General features: G+C 58.4%; 1 protein-coding gene across 13 annotated transcripts in view; it reads right to left on the reverse strand.

Annotated features, from left to right (window-relative positions):
* PC (pyruvate carboxylase) overlaps window positions 1–18,475 on the reverse strand; it is a 99,443-nt gene that overhangs the window by 13,808 nt on the left and 67,160 nt on the right. For 7 of the 13 annotated variants that reach the window (XM_027581524.2, XM_027581527.2, XM_027581525.2 and 4 more), the window contains 9 exons: window positions 9,391–9,526; window positions 9,050–9,234; window positions 8,673–8,838; window positions 8,401–8,546; window positions 8,123–8,240; window positions 7,675–7,826; window positions 6,054–6,172; window positions 3,359–3,521; window positions 934–1,116 (listed from right to left, as the gene is read on the reverse strand). In XM_027581524.2, coding sequence (XP_027437325.1) covers window positions 934–1,116; window positions 3,359–3,521; window positions 6,054–6,172; window positions 7,675–7,826; window positions 8,123–8,240; window positions 8,401–8,546; window positions 8,673–8,838; window positions 9,050–9,234; window positions 9,391–9,526 — 1,368 coding nt within the window. Of the gene's footprint in view, window positions 1–933; window positions 1,117–3,358; window positions 3,522–6,053; window positions 6,173–7,674; window positions 7,827–8,122; window positions 8,241–8,400; window positions 8,547–8,672; window positions 8,839–9,049; window positions 9,235–9,390; window positions 9,527–13,959; window positions 14,312–18,475 lie in introns of those variants that run through there. The other 6 variants (XM_027581531.2, XM_027581530.2, XM_027581529.2 and 3 more) reach the window with 2 other exon arrangements.

The raw sequence follows: 18,475 nt of genomic DNA on the forward strand, positions 1-18,475 counted from the left end.
AGCCCGGATCCCAGGGAGGCCCGGAGGCAGCCAGGAGGAAGTGACACGAAGGGGCCATCAGCCAGGGCCCCAGCGCACAGCATGCACGGCAGGCCAGGGAGGGCATCCCCTGCCTTGGGCTCCATCCTTTGGACACTCCCAGGATAGGATGAGGCACGGGCCTGCCCAGCAGCCACCGCACGGTAGGGCCGGGCGGCACGGCCCACGAAGGGCAGCGCCCTCCTCCCTGCTCTTCCTGTGTTGCAGGGCGGCTGCCTGCAGCATCTGCCCTGGGGATGCCCACGGGTATGTAGGCAGTGCTGGCCTCAAGGACAAGACAGCACGTGGCTGTGGTTTCGTCTCTAGCTACACACACGGGGAACCAAGAGGCCATCGAGCATTTCAGGTGCCTGCCCAGCAGCTGGGCCCCGTGCCTCCCTCTGCCCTGGCTCAGGCCTCCAGCTGCAGCCTCCCTTCCCGGCGGTCCCAAAGGCACCCAACACGATGTCATTGTGTGCCAGGCCAGGGGATGAGGGCAGTGAGGGCAGACAGGGGGCTCATTTTATGCAAAGTGACCTTGTCCACACAGGCTTGTGCTCTCTCACCCAGGGTTTTCCTGGGGTTCAGAACTACCCGGAGAGCTTGTTCAAAGCACAGGCTCTAGGGCCCGCACCTCAACCTGTGTGATCAGAACTTCCAGAAGGGAGGCCTGTAATATGTGGATCGAACACAGACTCCAGGTGATCTCACCTAAGAAGGACAAGAAGGAGCGTGGGGCTCCCCGGAGCAAGACTCCTGGCTCTGGCCGAGGCCCCCCCCCCGAGGACTGAGAAGCCCAGGCCCACTCCCAGGGCGGCTGAGGGGCCGGGCTCCAGCAGAGGCAGAGAGGCCAAGGGACAGGACTGGGGCAGGCCCGAGAGCGCCTGGAGGCAGGCAGGGCCGACAGCCTCTCACCTTTACACCTCGGACTCGGAACTCAGCAAGGGCTCTGCTCATCTTGGTGGCAGCCGTAGGGTGGTCTTTGCCGTGGGCGATGACTTTGACAAGCAGGGAGTCATAGTGTGGGGATATAACAGCCCCTTGGAAGGCAGACGCGTTATCCAGGCGGATGCCCATGCCCTCTCCGCTCCGGAACACCTGCGGGCAGAGGCGTGCAGTCAGGAACTGGGCCGGGAGGAGGAGTCCAGATGTGGCCCCTGGGCCCGGCTGGATGCGTGGGGATGTGGCAGGGCGCGCCGGGGCTCGCACAAGGGCACCAAGTCTGCTAGTGAAGTTCCACCTCATTTCCGCCAGCGAGGCCAGGGGCATCCTGCCTTCTCTGGCTGCCACACGGTCACTGCTTCCTTCCCCCGAGAAGAGCTGGCAGGGGAGGGGGCAAGAGGGGGTCCAGGACAGGACCTTCCCGGCCGGCCCCGGAGCTGCAGGCCCAGAGCTCAGCAGAGCACGGAGAGCGGCCCTGGGCAGGCAGGGGCCGGATTCCCCCGGCCTCCCACCCGCCTGCCTGACCAGCCCTCTTGCCTCTCAGATTCATTCACCCCCCCAGACATTTGTGCCCACCGCACGCCAGGCACCGGGGCGAGCGGCTAAGATAGGTGCGTGCCCCCTGCTGGGCAAGGGGGGCGGGCCAACAAGGAGAACCGCAGGAGGCAAGCGGGGCAGGGTGGGGAGGCGGGCCAAGGGGTTTTTGTTTTAACACCCACAGTGAAGGGATGGGGAAGGCCTCAGTGTCTCCCCCCACCCCCACCTTCCATTCCTTCCAAAAGGGGAGAATGGGAGGGAGAAGGAGAGGAGGCAGAGGAGATAAGATACTGAGAGCGGGGAGAAGGGCCGGGCATGAGGCGCATGCCCAGAGAGGGAAGCAGGGCCCAGAAGGACCTGGGTCCCGGAGGCAGACTCATGGGGGCGGGCAGGGGTTGCAAGTGGCAGCTGGACGGAGACAGGGTCCTGCGGGGACAGGGGTTCACGGTGTCTGGGGTAACAGGTACACACATGAACATCCATGGTGGGGCCCGGGCTGAGTCCCAGCAGGGAGAGCCTGCACCTGGGCCAGGGCGCCCCTGTGAGGCTCGGGGGAGGAGGAGAGGAGGACGGGGAGTGGGAGGGACAGCCCAGGGGGCTTGGGACACCCGCTGCGCCATGTTTCCGCTTCTAAGGGACACAGGCCTGTGTTCGATAAAAAGGAACTTAATAAAATATTTAAGGGTGAACACTCAGCTGTGAGCAGGAACTGTCAGCTAAAAATATTCCGTGGTAAACCAGGCTCAGAGGAGGCAGGCCTTGGAAGTGGAGGTGGAAGAAGGTAGTGGCGCGTCACAGGGCTGCCCCTTCCCCACTGAGGGCAGAGAAGTCAGGGGCCCCCGCTGGACAGCACTCCAGCCTTTAGGCTGGCCCCCACCTATGGACTTGGATTGTTCCAGAAATGGAATTCCAGTGGCAGCTCTCTCCCTCAAGCCTCCCAGCTCTGCAACTTTCAGAATGCAGATCCTCCCTTTCCCTCCCCACATCACTTGTTTCTCAGAAGCCCAGTATCTGTCTCCAAATCATCCTGGTCCTCTCCCTGGGCCAGAACCTGAGCTCCCGCGCACGTCCTGCTTCCTCGGAGGCTCAGACCAGATGGGGAAGCAGTAAAGCAGCGGAGCTGGTAGCAGTGCTGCTGAAGGTTCCAGAAGTATTCTGAGCCAGCGTGAGCTGGGGGGCCAGGGGACAGGCACCCCAGCGGTTCAGAGGGCGCCTGCCCCAAGCAGGCCCAGAGGCTGGGAGTGGGGAGGGGCGGGGAGGGGCGGGGGAGGGCTGTCTGTGCTGAGAAAAGAGAGGGGGGAGCAGGACACACTCCCGGGGGCAGAGGCATGGCAGGGCCCACCTCCACGTCTGCCCACCCAGCCCCTGGCGGCCCCGAGCCGGCCTCCTCCCTGCCCTCCGCCTTCTCCCTGCCACATGACTGTGGCATTGATCCTTAATGGGCCCCTCGCTCAGCCTGTCTTCTCCACTGGGACATCTGGGCCCCGGTCCTTTGCAGCAACCCCTGGGTCCTGCCTTGCCAACCACACACCCTCAGACCGAAGGCAGGACAGAGGCCACTGCTCTGTCCTTGGGCTCTCATAAGAAGCCAAAGTCGAGGGCCTGGGCTTCGTTTCTGGGGACCCTATATTTGGCTCCACCCAGCTGGTCCGCTCCCTGTTCTGCACGATTCACTCCCTGGTTTCTTAATCTGTGCTCATGGCAGTCTCCCCCTGGAATGTTCTCTCCTTACTCTTGAACAGAGCGCGGCTCCTACATACCCTCAGCCATCCCAAGCGAGGGTTCGCTCGCCCTGCTGGGCCCACAGGAGGGTCTCCCCGCCCATGAGACCAGTGCGTGTTCCGTGGGAAGGCTGACATACCTCGATGCGGCCAGTGTCCGGCTGGAAGCTGCGCGCAGGGTCCTCCGTGGTGACCCGGCACTGAATAGCACAGCCATTGATACGGATGTTCTCCTGCCGCAGGCCCAGGTCAGGCAGGCTCCGGCCCTCGGCCACGTGAATCTGGGCATGGACCAAGTCCACACTGCAGGGGGGCAGGGAGGAGTGGAACGTGAGGCAGGGGATGGATGAGGAGGGTGGTCCCCACCCCTGCCTGCCGACTCTTCACCTGCTCCTTCCCACCAGACCAGCAGCCCCTGCCTGGTGCCCACTTGGGTCAGGAACTCCAGGCAGTCTGAATAAGGAGGTGGCAGCCGGAGAGGGGCCAACTGAAATATTTGCATCTACCTGCTCTGGTACCCGCCACCAAACGGCCCCTCCCCATACTCTGCCCTACTTTCTTCCTAGGGTTTCTGTCCTCCTGCCTCCCCCAAACCCTCCCTCGATCAAGCCGGACTTGAAGCCTCAGACAGTGCGGAGAGCAGTACGCATTACACCCCGACAGAGGCAGGGGGCGGTCTGCAAGAGAGCGGGGTTGTGACCGTGGGGCTTGCTGAAATGGGAACCACCAGCCGCTGGGAGGGTCTACGAGGGGATGTGCCGCGGGGAGGGTGCCGTCCTCCAGGGATCTGTGCAGTGGCTGGGCTTGTGCCCGAGACCCCAGCCCACAGGAGACCTTAGGGCACAAAACTCTCCAAATGTGCATGATTTTATAAGCTCAGCCTCACTGACTGCCATTCTCTTAAGGACAGCGACAGATTCAAGTGGAACAGCTGTTTCAAAAAAAACAAAAACCAAAAAAACTCAAGGTTATTTAAATGTATTGTCACTGAGGCTTGTGACAGGGACAGCCTGTAAACGGCACTGGCAGACTCTCCCCGGTGTCCTGTAGAGCACCTCAGCGTGACAATGACTACCGTGCGCCGCGCGTACCCACACGCCACGGCAGACCCGCACGCCACAAGGTGGACCCACACGCCACGGCCGTAAGGCCGTGCTCTTTTCAAGCCTGACCTCCACGACGATGCTCCGAGAGTCTGTCATTCCTATCAGAGGAGGAGGGGTCTGAGGGTCAGAGAGGCTGCAGCTCACCCAAGCTTTGCGTGGATAGTGGCCGGGGAGGAACCTGCACCCTGGTCTGTGTCTTTCTGACACAAAGCCCCTACTCCTGAGCAAGCACAGACTTCCATCCTTAACACAGGAGGCTCGTGGCAGGCCCGAGATTGACAAGTTTACAGCGGTGCAATCGGGCAAAGTCTCATGGAGCCAGAATCCAAAGCTGGAGCGTCCACCTCAACTCAGCCTTTACCTCAAGAGGACAAGGAGTCTGGAAGCATCTGTGCACCTGCTGGGCAATGGCAGGCACTCCCACAGCAACCTCAATCTCAGGTGGGGGTCGGGGGAGGAACAAACTGTCAGAAAAGTTCCAGGGTGAGGTGGACCGGCCCAAAGCCAGGGCTTCACACTTAAATGGCTCAAAATAGGATCTTGAAACAACTGAATGGTTTATAAAATGGGCAGATTTTTTTTTTAAAGATTTTATTTATTTATTTGAGAGAGAGAGAATGAGAGATAGAGAGCACGAGAGGGAAGAGGGTCAGAGGGAGAAGCAGACTCCCTGCCGAGCAGGGAGCCCGATATGGGACTCGATCCCGGAACTCCAGGATCATGACCTGAGCCAAAGGCAGTCGCTTAACCAACTGAGCCACCCAGGCGCCCCAAATGGGCAGACTTTCAAGTGTCTCTACTCAATGCTTGTGGGAGAACAAACTGATACAAGCAATCTGGAAACCTGATTAGGCTTCACTCAGGTAACCACATGGAAAGCGTCTATCCCCAGAACTCTTCGGAGGGGAAGGGAAAGAGTTAGGCACAAAGATGGTAACTGACCACCCTTATGAGCTGCAAAAACCAGAAACGACCTGAGTGTCTAGCAATGGAGGGCCATGTACCTAAGTTATGAAACACACACCTACAGTTTCAGAAAGAACAGGGGCCTGGAGGATGCTTTCAATTAAGTAGAATAGGAATTCTACACATAACATCTCAATTGTGTCAAACTATTTATATGGTAAAATAAATAAAGATGGAACAAAACCAGGAGAGTTAGAGCACTCATAAGTGATGCTGCGCTGGGCTGGCAACTCTCTTGCCCTGAACCTCCGGCTCCTCATCTGAAACCCCGGAGATGAGACCTTCCCCCAGCACACCCGGCCTGAGCCGCCTCAGCATCCTGGTTCTGATCAATTTTTTTATTTGCTCCTTAATTCTTACAATAGGCATATAATGCTTTCCTTTCCATTTTCCTTTCCTTTCCCTCCTTCCTTCCTTCTTTCTTTCTTTCTTTTTTTTTTTTTTTTTGATAAAGAGAGAATCTTAAGCAGTCTCTATGCCCAGCACAGAGCCAGATGCAGGGCTCTATCCCACGACCCCGAGATCATGACCTGTGCTGAAGTCAAGAGTTGGATGCTTAACCCACTGAGCCACCCAGGCGCCCCACATGTAATGCTTTTCCAATAATAATTTTTGTAGAAAGTAAGTAGAAAGCGCATCTCCACTCTCTAGCACAGTGGAGATGCGCTGAGCTCCCCAGGAGCCGCTGACGTGGATTTTACCAGAAACCTGGAAGCTGCCCCTTCCCGGAGGCTGCCGCCCCCACCGCACCCGCCCCACTCACTCGGTGATCTCCTCCGTGACAGTGTGCTCCACCTGCAGGCGGGAGTTGACCTCGATGAAGTAGTGCTTGCCGCGTCTGTCCACCAGGAACTCCACCGTGCCCGCATTCTCGTAACCCACCTGAGGGGCGGTCGTGTCAGCGGGGCCCAACTGATGGGGCCTGGAGGCCACTCTGGCTCAGCCTCAGCCATCAGGCCTGTTCCAAAAGGAACAGACCGCCGCGTGCCCTGCCCCAATGGACCGCACAACCAGCCCTGCCCCAGGGCGAGTGCCGGCAGCCCACATAGCCCGTGGGCTGGGCCCTTGCCTGGTCGGCTCCCCGGGACTCCGCCCGAGCCTCTGGCGGCTGCACCGGCTTGTCTGGGGCAAGATTCAGGAGCTGCCACGGGCCCCAGACTCGGCACCCTCTCCCCGGAGGAGAGCATCCCAGCACCCTCTCAGCCATGCCTACCCCGGCCTCTGCTGGACCTTCTCACTCTCAGAGGGTTTTCAGAAGTTCCCCTCTGCTCTACTCATCACCACCTCTGGCCATGACCCAAAGAGGTGTCCGCCGAGAGAAACCAACAGTGATGATTCTAATGCAAAATTCAGCCCTCATTCCGGTCTCACTCTGGTCCTACCAGAACCACAAAATAGACTTCGGTTAGCTCCCTCAAATCTGTATAGAGTGACACGTGGCCTAAGTCAATAAATTAGACCCAACTCCAGGTAAGATTACTCCTCATATGAAATAACCCAAATGTCAACTCTAAACTGGAGCCTAACCAAGCCTCATATTAACTGTGGCTGAAACCTCTCTGCAGAGCGCTGAGCCTGTCTTTCAGCTGGGTAAGCTCACAGAATCGTGTGCTGCCTGAGAGGTCTGAGGGAGCACAGCTCTGGAAGGAGAGCAGGGCCAGGGCCCACCCCGTCTGCTGCGGAAGGCAGATCTGAGCAGATGCTCTCCCTCGGGGCCCCGGGAAGGGGAGGCAGGGGTGGGGGCAGGATGCCTGGACTCTGAGAGGGGGTGGGCTCTCTTCTGAACAAAGAACAGACAGCGGGACCCCTGCTACAGGCCTGGGGGGCAGGTCACTGCTGGGGGAGCCAGTATGCCATCTCCCGCCTCCATGCCCAGGAGAGCGAAGACTGGCAGAGGAGGACCTGAGGATTCAATGGGGGACAACAGATGTGATGCAGGGGACGGTCGAGAATGAATGAGAAGAAATGCCTTAATAATGTTTCTTAATCTTGCCAGAATCCACTGGATCTCATTCCTTTTGTTCCAGTGATTAGTCAGTGCCACGCAGAAGCTCCATCTGTGGAGAGGGAGTGGCCAGCGGCCTCCTTCCCTCCCTCTTCTCAGCCTTTCTGGACTCCAGGCTTGGTCTCTGGGCCTGGAACCTCTGCTCTCACACAGCGAGGATCCCAAGGAGCCCGTGTCAGCCTTTTCTCCTCCCAGACGGTCCCTACCCCACCCTCCCAGAGCCAGTCACTCTGGGCCTCCCTGCTCCCTAGCAGACCGTCCCCATCCGGACAGGACCCCTGGCATGAGGCCTAAGCCAGCAGGAGCTCAGAGGGAGCCTCTAGGAACAGGCTCCTTATCTCCACCTGGGAGACTATCCCCAAAGCCCCCTGCCCTTCACCTGCTTAGCAAGTTTGACAGAGTCACTGGTGAGCCGCGTCTGAAGCTGGGGGTCCAGGTGGGCGGCAGGGGCGATCTCGACCACTTTCTGGTGCCGCCGCTGGATGGAACAGTCTCGCTCATACAGGTGCAGAATGTTCCCGTACTGGTCTCCTAAAGTGAAAGGGAAACTCAGCTTCTCCAGGGATCTAAACACTTCCCGAATACCCACCAGCCCCCACACAACTACTAGGGCCGATCCGTGCCAGCTCCCAGCAGTTGGGGCGGCGAGCCGAGAAACCACCGCCACTAGGGCCCGGGCCCTGACCAGTCCAGCCTCCACAGCCCGCCTTCCTGGGGGAGGGTCTCCCTGAGGGACAGCTCCTGGAGACCAGCTGCTGTGAGCCCAGAGAGAGCAGGCCTGCTTGGCTCCTGCCTTGGGCTGTGGCCCCGTGGACGCTCCCACTCACCCAGGATCTGCACCTCGATGTGGCGCGGCTTCTCGATGAACTTCTCCACAAACAGCGCTCCGTCCCCAAAGGCGGCCAGAGCCTCCGAGTAGGCCCGGTTGTGGCTTTCCTCCAGCTCCTGCGCGGCAGGCAAGCGGGGCAGACGCTGGACCCTACAGCTCTGTCCCACCCTCTGCAGGACCCCACCCACTCTCGGAACCCCAGGGCCCGCTCTGTGGGTGGCCTCACAGTCCAGCTGGACTCCCTGCTCTGCTCCCCAGCCCTGGGCTTCTGCTCACCTCATAGCTGTGCACGACCCTCATGCCACGCCCCCCGCCCCCACAGGCGGCCTTGAAGATAATGGGGAAGCCGTAGGTATTGGAGAACTCATGGGCCTCGTGCAGGGAGGTGATGGGGGCATCTGTGCCAGGGACCACAGGGACACCTGTTGGGAGACAGGCACGTGGGTCCTCTGTAACAGGCTGGAACCCCTGCCCAAACCCGCCAGCCCCCTCCTCAGACGGCCCCTCCTGAGCCGTGCGGCCCCTGGTGGCCTGTCAGCCACACGTACCTGCAGCAATGGCAATGGCCCGGGCCTCCACCTTATCTCCCATCTTGCGGACCACCTCGGGGCTCGGCCCAATGAAGCGGACACCGGCATCCTGGCAGGCTTGGGCAAAGTCCGCTCGCTCCGACAGGAACCCGTAGCCAGGGTGCACTGCATCCACGTTGTTCTCCTGGGGGCAGGAGCAGTGAGAGGAGTGCAGCAGCTCTCCAGTTCCCTCACACAGGCCCAGAGCCAACCCCGTGGCCCGTGTGCCTCCCCCCACCGCACTTGGTTCGTTCGTTCGTTCATTCATTCATTCCTTCCTTCCTTCCCCTATTCACAGACACTTACTGCGGCTGGCCTAGAGGCCAGGCATAGCACCCAGGCCCCGCCCTGCTCACCTTGGCCACCTTGATGATGTCTGGGATGTGCAGATAGGCCTGCACCGGGGCGAGGCCGCGGCCGATGAGGTAGGCTTCGTCTGCTTTCTGCCGGTGCATCTGGCCTGTGTCCTGCTCCGAGTAGACAGCCACAGTGCGGATACCTAGCTCCGTGCAGGCCCGGAATACGCGGATGGCAATCTCACCTTGGAGGGAGGGGGCAATGGACAAGATGTTAGATTCCTGGGTCCTTACAGAAGCAGAAGCGGGGCAGGGAGCTGGTACGCAGGGCAAGGGCAGAACAGGAATGCTAAGGCTGGGCTGGACACGTGGCTCCTCTCGCTGGCCCTAAGGGCACTCACCTCTATTGGCTACCATGACTTTCTTGATGGGCTTGTACTCCAGGCGCCGGACATTTGGGGAGGCAGCGGGGGCAGTGGAGGCTTGGCGGACACGCAGGAACCTCAGGCCCCCACGAACGGTTTGGAACTTCAGCATCTGGGAAGTCAGAGCCAGGTTAGAGCAGATTCGGCAAAAAGGGTTCCCCTCAGGAAGAGTGAGGGTCCTGCCCCAGGCCCCCTCCCCCACTGCCCCTTAGTGCCCCACACGAAAGCCAGCAGGCTCACCCTCAATCCCTGGCCAAGCCCAATAATCCCTGGGGTACTGACTGCCTGTAGGGAAGGGAGCAAAGTCAAACCCAAACAGAATCCAAGCTCATCCTAGCGCTCTAATAACTTTCAAAACACTTCAAGCTCTTAAAGCAATCCCGCGTGCCCTCAATGTGCGTTCGTCAGAGTCCCCTTTGGTGCCCTCTCCGGGGCCCAGCAGCCTGGGTTTTAGAACCTCCCTGTGCCACCCTGGCCCCTGTGTCCCTCCATTGGGGTTCCACCTGGCCAGGCAAAGAGGGTAACGACAGATCTCTCAAGGAGCCAACCTGTATCAATGTGCTGTCTCAGGAAGAAAGCCTCTGCTCAGACTTCAGGAGCACGACTTCTTCACACAGTAGTAGAAGCCTCCTTCTCTACTGACGGCCACTTGAGGTGCGCTGAACTCCAGATATCACCCCGTGATCTCCCCCTCACAGATCCACTAGCAGCCTGATCCCCTGAGATCTGCTTCAGGTAACCAGCCCACTGGGAAGGGCACGCTTTCCTGGGGGAGCCACTGGAGCCCACCGCGCTGGCAGACGACAATGGCACACACACCAGAGAGCACCCACCTCACCTCGTCCTGGGCACCAAAAGCCTGCTCTGCGCGGGGCCACAGGCAGCTCTGTGGCGGGGACAAGGCCCCGCAGAAAGAGTCCAAACTACCACATAGGGTTAAGTCAAGAAGAAGCAAAGCGCTCCTTTAGGACACGCTCAGAAACAGAGCAGTAAATAGGAGTGGTTAAGAACCCATTAGCAGTTTCACCACAGACAAGAGAGAACAGTGAGGTGACACTTTGCCTATTAAATTAGCAACAGTGTTGTAAAACAACCAGATTTAGTGTCCGTAAGGCCTATGGGAGACAGACCCACAAGGTGAGGTTGGAATACCAGGGCAGCTCTCTGGAAAGTACCCTGGAAATTCTATCAAGAGCCTTTGAAATATTTATGCCCCTTGGCCCTGTGGTTACCATTCTAGCAATCTAACCCAAGGAAATAGTCTAAAATGGGAACCAAGACGGATGCAGAAAGATGTTCAAAACAGCATTATTTACAACAGCAAATACTTAGAAGCCACTTAAAGATCCAACGCTAGGGCGTCTATACAGACGTTATGTAACCATTAAAAATGCTTGTTTGCACAGCTCTAAATGACAAGGGGAATGCTTGTGATACAACGTAATGCTACGGAAATTAAAACAGTAAATAATATGATTTCATGAAGCTTTTTTTAGGCAAGGAAAATAACTGGAAGAAGCTCTGTCAGACAGCATGTCACTCACTCCCATGTTCTAGAATTGGTGCAGTGTTGTTCTTTTCCTTTTTTATGCTTCTCCATACAGTCTATATCTTCTCCACTGGGGATGTCATTTACAATTAGCACAATGGAGACATATATGGAAGGGATCGGAAGATCTTTGCGGAAAAAAGCTAAGTGGAACGTCTGAATCGTCTCCCTGGGGAAGGTGAAGGACTCCCATATATCCTGTGAAACAACAGTGAGGCTGGGCCCCCTCCCCACTCACACAGTGGGGCCACCTCACCTTCCTCACTCTTGCCCCAGGTGAGCCAGCTCCGGGTCTTCTTTACCTGTCTACAGGTGAGCAGCCTCACAGCCCGGGCCAGTGGCACCAAGATTCTCAAACCTCCAGAAGTTTCAACTATTTCCAGGGAGGCCCAATTTTTTCTCCCACCTGGGTGGGTTTGCTCCTGCTACCCCTCAGGCACTTACCCCGTCATCCTGTGTATGAATACCCCCTCACACTCCCTGCTTTTTCCAGATACAGAAAGGGATCTCTGGAGGCTGTGCAGAGGGTAGGCACCAAGTGCCTCTCAGCTCACAGTGAGGAAAAGAGGGAGCCTGAAATACCCACGCAGGCCTCAGAGCGCCCCCCCCCCCCCCCGCCCACCACCACCACCACACACACTCCCAAGTCTGATTCTCACAGACCCTGCAGCCTGGCCTTCCCCAGTGATACCACCTTACACAGCAAGAGCTGGGCTCTGGGCCGGGGCGTCAGCCTCCAAATGCCCCTAAATCCATGTCCAAGCAGATCAGGCCCTGGGGTGCAAGAGAGAGCCAGGCAGAAGTTCACAGAGAGAAAAGATCAGGGCCCTCTCCCCGAAGCCAGAGCAGTGGGGAAAGGGGCACAGAGAGCAGCCTCGTCCAGCTGCTGGTGGCCCAGCATGCATGCCTGCAGTCCACAGGCCTGGGTCTGCCCCCAGCCGGGCCTCCCCGAGCTGTGAGATCCGGGGACCTGAGGCTTCATCTCCTTGTCTGTGAAACTGGGCACCACAACCCCCAACCTCGGCGGGTCATTCTGAGGATCAAGGAGCCCATGCCCTGAGCGTGGAGGATTGATGGGTCACTAGCACTTTCCTCCCAGAAGAGCAAAGGAGCAAGAAGGAGCTCCATCTCCATGCAGCCCCACACAACCCACGCTCCTGCACCCACTCCGCAGCACCAGGTCACCACCCCAGCGTGCCCAGCCCTGCTCAGTGGGACCCGCACCCGGGATGTCGTGGAGCACCCATCCTGCAGCACTCACCCTGCACCAGCCAGGCGCCCACAGCCACTTCTGCCCAGGGACGTCGTGGGCCAGTGGCTGCTCCGCCTGAGGCCACTGGTACTGGGATACAAAGGTCTCGGGCACCAGAGCGCTGGAAGCCTGCGTGGCGGCCAAGACTGAAATCGGGGGAAGGGGTGCCTGCAGTGGCTCGGGGCCCGGAGCCAGAAGAGGCAGGGAGGTTGGGTCATGAAGGCAGCAGGTGATTCACAGCTAGAAGCTGGCTCCCCTGACCCCCTGGGATGAGGAAAGATTGTAAGGGAGATGATCTGAGGCAGGATACCAGCCGGCACAGGGAGAGCAGACAGCCAGGACTGATTTAGGACCTGCCACCACTTGAGGTTAAAGGCACAGAAACATCAGTGCACGGGCAGAGAGGGGTCTGGGGAGGCTAGCAGGGAGGGGCTCATGTGCATGACAGAGGACACAGGTCATGCTGCTCCTCAGAGCCTAGACGGAGCCCGGCAGCTCCATTCATAGCAGAGTCACACACAACCCTGACCCCACTCCCCAGCCCCATCCCGCCACCACCAATGCTAGGCTCCTCGGGACAGAAGGACCAGGGATGAAGTAAAATGTCCTCTCATTCCCAGAACATGTCCACCCTTCTTAGAACTTCGCTAGCTCAGCACCCAGCCTCTTCCCTTGTCAAATCCTACTTTCCTCCTAGACCTGAAACCCAGGGGTGGCCGGTCAGTTGCCTGGTGCCTCCTGAGGCCTTTCCAGAATCAACTACAGCTGGGGGACACCTGAAGGACAGAGGTGGGCTGCCTCACAGAACCCTCTTCCTCCAGAAAGCAGGACATTCGTGGGTCGTATGTGATGAGTCCACTCTGGGTATGTTGAGCTTGTGGGCTCTGGGATGGACCAAAGGGAGGTGCTGAGTGGGCAGATTCCACTGCTCCCTGAATCTCGCCCCCTCTCCCAACCTGGAAGGGAGGAGAGGCCCCTGTGTAGTGCTTGGGGCGGGGGGCTGGGATGGAGGCAGGAAGCTTCACTGTCGGAGGCACCTGGCCAGACCCACCAGTAGAAGCAGAGCCCCTGGGTGGGAGCGGAGGGCAATGGGGAGGCTGCCGGGCACCAGACTCCCTTCCCACAGCCCTCCTAGAGGGGCTGCCTCTGGCATTAAATGGGGTCCCTTGCTCAGAGATCAAGCCCTGGCATCGTGGAGTGACCTGAGTGCCAGCCTCACCTCACACTGGCAGTTTCCCAAAAACAGCCTCCAGAGTGCCGGCCTTCCCTCTGGCGCTGTTCCAGGTGGCAGCCTTGTCATCCTCACACCAGGGCAGAGAACACCCACAGGTGCTGGTCACAGGTGAGTGGCGTGGGGCTGGGGCCAGGCTCCCACCGTGGGTTTTCGGTGGGTGGATGGTAACTAAGAAATCCTCAAACTCATGGACAGTTTGGCTAAGAATCTCCCTTAAAAACTCCAAGGGCCTCGTTAACCAAACCTGGCATCTTGGAAAGCCCTGGAACCCTTGGGCCGGGGAGGCTGCTCTCCCGGACAGGACAGCCTCGCCGGCTGGATCTCCTCAGGAGAGGCCGCTCGGATGCTGTCCGAGCACAGCAAAGCCCCTGGTTGGTTACCTGCCCCAGGCACACCATGTCGCCTTGCTCCACACTGGGGATGCACATGAGCAAACATCTTCCCTGACCTCAAAGATGGGGAAAGAAGCCGTAAGAGAAAAGCAACAACCATCACCCGCAGATCCCTTACCCTGGTTTCCTCTCCAGAGAGCTGACCGTCCCAGAGAGGCCTGTTTGCTATTTTTTGCAAATGCCAGCTGACAGATCCCTTTCTTTGGCCTCGGGGTGTGCATTAGAGACAGAGAGTAAGACGGCTTTGACTCTCACTTGGGCCGTGTAAACAGCGCCTTGCCCGCAAGGGGAGGCACATCGAGGCAGGGAGTGTCTGCAACAGCCACTTTCTCCCCCGCTGCCTCTCAGCCCGACTCCACACTTCCTACTTCTCTCCGAGCTTCGATTTCTCCTCCAACACTGGATCAATAAGCTCAGCGCTCTCCTTCGAGAAGGCAGTGGTAACAAGTCAGGAAGGTGCCTACAACAACCTGTGGAAGGAGGGAGGGGAAAGGTCGGGACGCCTTCTGCCCAGTCCTGACGGCCCGTCCGCTTGGCTTGGAGGACACGCAGCACTCCCCAGTCTCTGCCTATGCGCCAGGCCGGTGCCGGCAGGTGGGGACCTGTGCCGACCGCACACCGAGCAGCGCCTTTCCTCTTCACCAGGTACGGTTGTTCTGCCGGGATGTTCTGCAAGTACTAACTCAGGCAACTCTTACCTTTCCTCACCACACCCTTGTACAGAGAAGGAACCACACCCAGGCTACCCAGCAGGGCTGGTTTTGAGCCCAGTGTGTATGCCGCCCTCCAGAGTGGGAGCTCTGATCCATCAGGGCACATGGGAGTCTTCACCAACTAAAGGAGTAAGTTGTGGCTTTCACGGAAAGCACAGCGTGACGGGCGCTTGGAAACCCAAACCCCAAAAACCCCACTCCTGATAAAAACCCTGTCACTGGCCTGAACTTCCAGCAGGGCCACCAGTGGCCTCTGCAGGTCCCACCAGGGAGCAGGCCAACAGTGCCAGCAATCATGTGTCCCCAGTAAGCTAGGGCAGCTTCAATTTGTCCAATAAGTCATCAAAATGTCACTAGAAGTACCACCACTTCGGACCTAAACTACATCTCCCAGGCTGCCTCTTGCAACCAGGAGCAGCACAAAATTCTGCTGTCAGGGCATTGTCGTCCACATTTTTGTCCACACAATACAGCCACTGTGCTCAGGGTGGGTGTGCTCTCAGCCAGAGGAGCCCTGCTGGGACCAGCGTAAGGCTGCCACCTTCGTGGTGTAGCCAAGCGTCAGGCCCTGGAATGCTCCTTCAAGGATCTGTCCAGGGGCGCCTGGGTGGCTCAGTTGTTAAGCGTCTGCCTTGGGCTCAGGTCGTGATCCCAGCGTCCTGGGATCGAGCCCCACGTTGGGGCGCCCTGCCCCGCGGGAAGGCTGCTTCTCCCTCTCCCACTCCCCCTGCTTGTGTTCCCTCTCTTGCTGTGTCTCTCTCTCAAATAAATAAATAAAATCTTAAAAAAAAAAAAAAAAGATCTGTCCAGAGTTTCCACCCTAAATAGCTGTCACATAGCATCTCCTACAGCCTCGGAGGGCAGCTGTGGGCAGGAGGCACACCGGAAGGGGAAGCCATGGCCCTGCTTCGGGGGCGCCTGGCTGATGGAGGTTTTGGAAGCCCACAGTCTGGGCTCCCCGCCGCCCGTTCCCAAGCCCCTCGGCACATCCATGAAGGAGGGCAGCCAGAGGGGGTGAGAAGAAGGGAGAGTGACTCAGAAACAGGCCCCAGGGATCTCCAAATGAACGAACAAGACTCCCATACATCTGCTCCTCCAACCCTCCCAGCACCAGCACCCCCACCAGGCTCCAGCCCCGGCCCCCAGCTGGCCCCAGCAGTGCCAGCAAAAGCAGGTCAAAAGCAGAGGGAAGGAGCTCTTGGCAGAGGACTCCAGCCGTGGCAGAAGCGAGCCTCTGATGGATGGGGCCGCTCCGGGGGAGCTTTCTCTCCAGGCAGCTCTGCGCTGTCCTAACCGTGTCCAACAGGGGCCCCAGGGCTGGTGGCCGGCAGGGACAGATGAAAGGAAAGAACTCAGCCGGTATCAAAGCGCCCAAGAGAGGCTTGACTAAGGCTGAGAGGTCTGGGTAGGGGGAGCTGAAGAGAGGACACAAAAGCAGGGAAGGTGACAGACAAGAAGAAAGGAGAGTGAGAATACCAAAGTCAGAGACGGGAGAGGAAACGGCACGTGGCCCGGGGCAGCTCAGCCGGCTGCTACCGTGAGTGGCCTCCACGGTTCAGAGCCACGCCAGCAAGGCCCCACAAGCCCCTGATTTAAGTCTGCAGGGACAGGGGAAGAGGGTGGGGCAGCCACACTGGGACAAATGGTGCTGCGTGGGCTGCCGGGATATGTAGGCAGGGGCGTGGAACAGGCTTCGAGAAAGGAGGCGAGCCAGGACTCTGGGCCTGCAGGGCAGTGTAAGGGAAGGACAGGGATGAGGCGGGGGGCAACTGGCATAGCAGGGGCTGCCTTGACTCAGCCTCTTTCAAGGGCAGGGGAGACTGGCAGGTCGAACACTGCCCCCTGGTGCAAAAGGAGAGCTACTGCCGACCTGCACACGCCTGCCCAGGTACCAGAGCATCAGAAGGCCATTGGCCCTGACAGCTCCACATCCTTTAGGACTCACTCAGAAGGCATTCCTGGACATCACACCTCCTCAGCGAGCTCCACACCCTCCCTGGAAAAGCTCTGTCACTGTCCTTGCCACACCCCACTGTCTTCCTGTCTATGGAGGATGTCTGTGAGGTCACATCTGTCCTCGGGAAGGAGCACTTAATGTTATAACGATTCGCTGACCCATCTCACGAGACACTGGGAGGACCTTGGTGACAGGATCCTCGGTTTATTTTGTCCTTCACTGTCTCCCTTGTCCTCTGTACTGTGCCTGACACCGTGATTAAATGTCTGGGGAATGAATTAATGAACAAACAAATGAACGAATCCTTCAGATCACATGAGTTTCCAGAAATATTATGGAACGCTGAGACAAAGAGTCACAGCCCCTCCTAGGAGCAGCACACACAAGTCAGTGGGACATACAAGTGCCCCGACACACAGATTAGAGCCCAAAGTGTTAACAAGGAAGTTAGCTGAAAGGGCAAGGTCAGCAAAAAGCCCCTCCCAAACAGAAGATGGGAACCAGGAGGGCTGAGCAAGGCGACCGGCACTAAAGCCTCCATTCTGGACAGTGGCTGTGCAGGGAGACAGACCCCAGAATGCAGCAGGCACACGAGTGGGCCAGGAAGCTCCCTGACCCCTTCACGGCACACCACCCCCCGCTGAAAAGTCATGGAGGACACCCTCCCCACTTGTTCACCCAGTTCATCCCAGTCCCAGGGTGACAGGAAAGTAGATGCCAGTGTATGGGCTGAATCATGTTCCCCAAGGAGGCCTATGGAAGCCCCAAACCCCAGGGCCTCAGAATGTGACCTTGGTTGGAACTGCAGGGGGTATTCAGTGAAAATGTGGCCCTTAGGGTGGGCCCTAATACAATATGCTTGATGTCCTTATAAAAAAGGGGAAATTTGGAACCAGAGAAAGACAAACACAGAGGGCAGATCCTGTGAAGACACACAGGGAGAAGATGGCCATGTGTCCAGAAAGACTCATCTAGAAGGCTTGCTGGAAAGTACCAGAAGTTAGGAGATAAGGAAGGACCCTCCCCTACAGCTTTTGGAGGAAGCAAGGCCCTGCCGACACCTTGATTTTAGACTTCTGGCCTCCAGAAGTGTGAGATAATAAATCTGTTATGAGTTTCGGGGACTTTGCTATGGCAGCCCTAGGAAACAAGCAGACCCAGGTTCTCCACTGATGACCAGAACCTACTGAGACCCTAAAACCAAGGACCAGGACTGGGGTGGACACAGGTTGGTAAAAATGTCCCCTTCTTTCACCTGCTCAGGCTGACCCAGGCCACAGCAGGGCCTTCAGAGTACGGAGCTATTTAGGATTGTGGTCAGTGTCCCCTCCAGGGAAGGCCGAGTGGGAGGCAGCGACCATGAGCAGCGCCAGCCAGCACGAGCACGCAGCTGCACGGAGAGCGGGCAGGCAGCAGGACGACCTCCTGAAGGACACCAGGGCCGAATCTTCAAGGACGAGGAGAAGGGGGAGGCGGTTCAGGCATGGGGCAGCTGGAGCAAAGGCAAAGGAGGGAACAGCCTAGTAGTGGCTGTGCACTGAGGCCAGAGGCAGGAGTGAAGGTGCTCAGGAGGAGGTCAAGGGCCGGCACCCGGACTCTGATGCCAGGTCGGGAGCTTGCAAGCACAGCAAGGGACAAGGACCATATCCCCGGGGTTGGGAGGTGCCAGCCAAGAAACCAGGCAGGGGAGAAGAGACCTGCAGTGTGGCGGGATCCCTCCGGCCGTTCTGAGGAAGCTGGATGGGAGGAGGAAAGACTAGAAGGTGGAAGACAAATGAGGAAGATGTTCTAATGTAGGCCAGAGACAACGAGAACCCGGGAACACGGCAGCAGCAGTACCGCCGGTGCCTCTGAGATGAGGGATAGCGGCCACAGGTAAGGAGGGCTCATGGCTCCTGCTTGAAAAGCAGGAATGAACGGCAGTGATGCCCAGAGATGCCCAGTTAAAGAACACAGAAGTGTAG

This window comes from Zalophus californianus, chromosome 11 (assembly GCF_009762305.2).
Source record: "Zalophus californianus isolate mZalCal1 chromosome 11, mZalCal1.pri.v2, whole genome shotgun sequence".
Lineage (NCBI taxonomy): Eukaryota > Metazoa > Chordata > Mammalia > Carnivora > Otariidae > Zalophus > Zalophus californianus.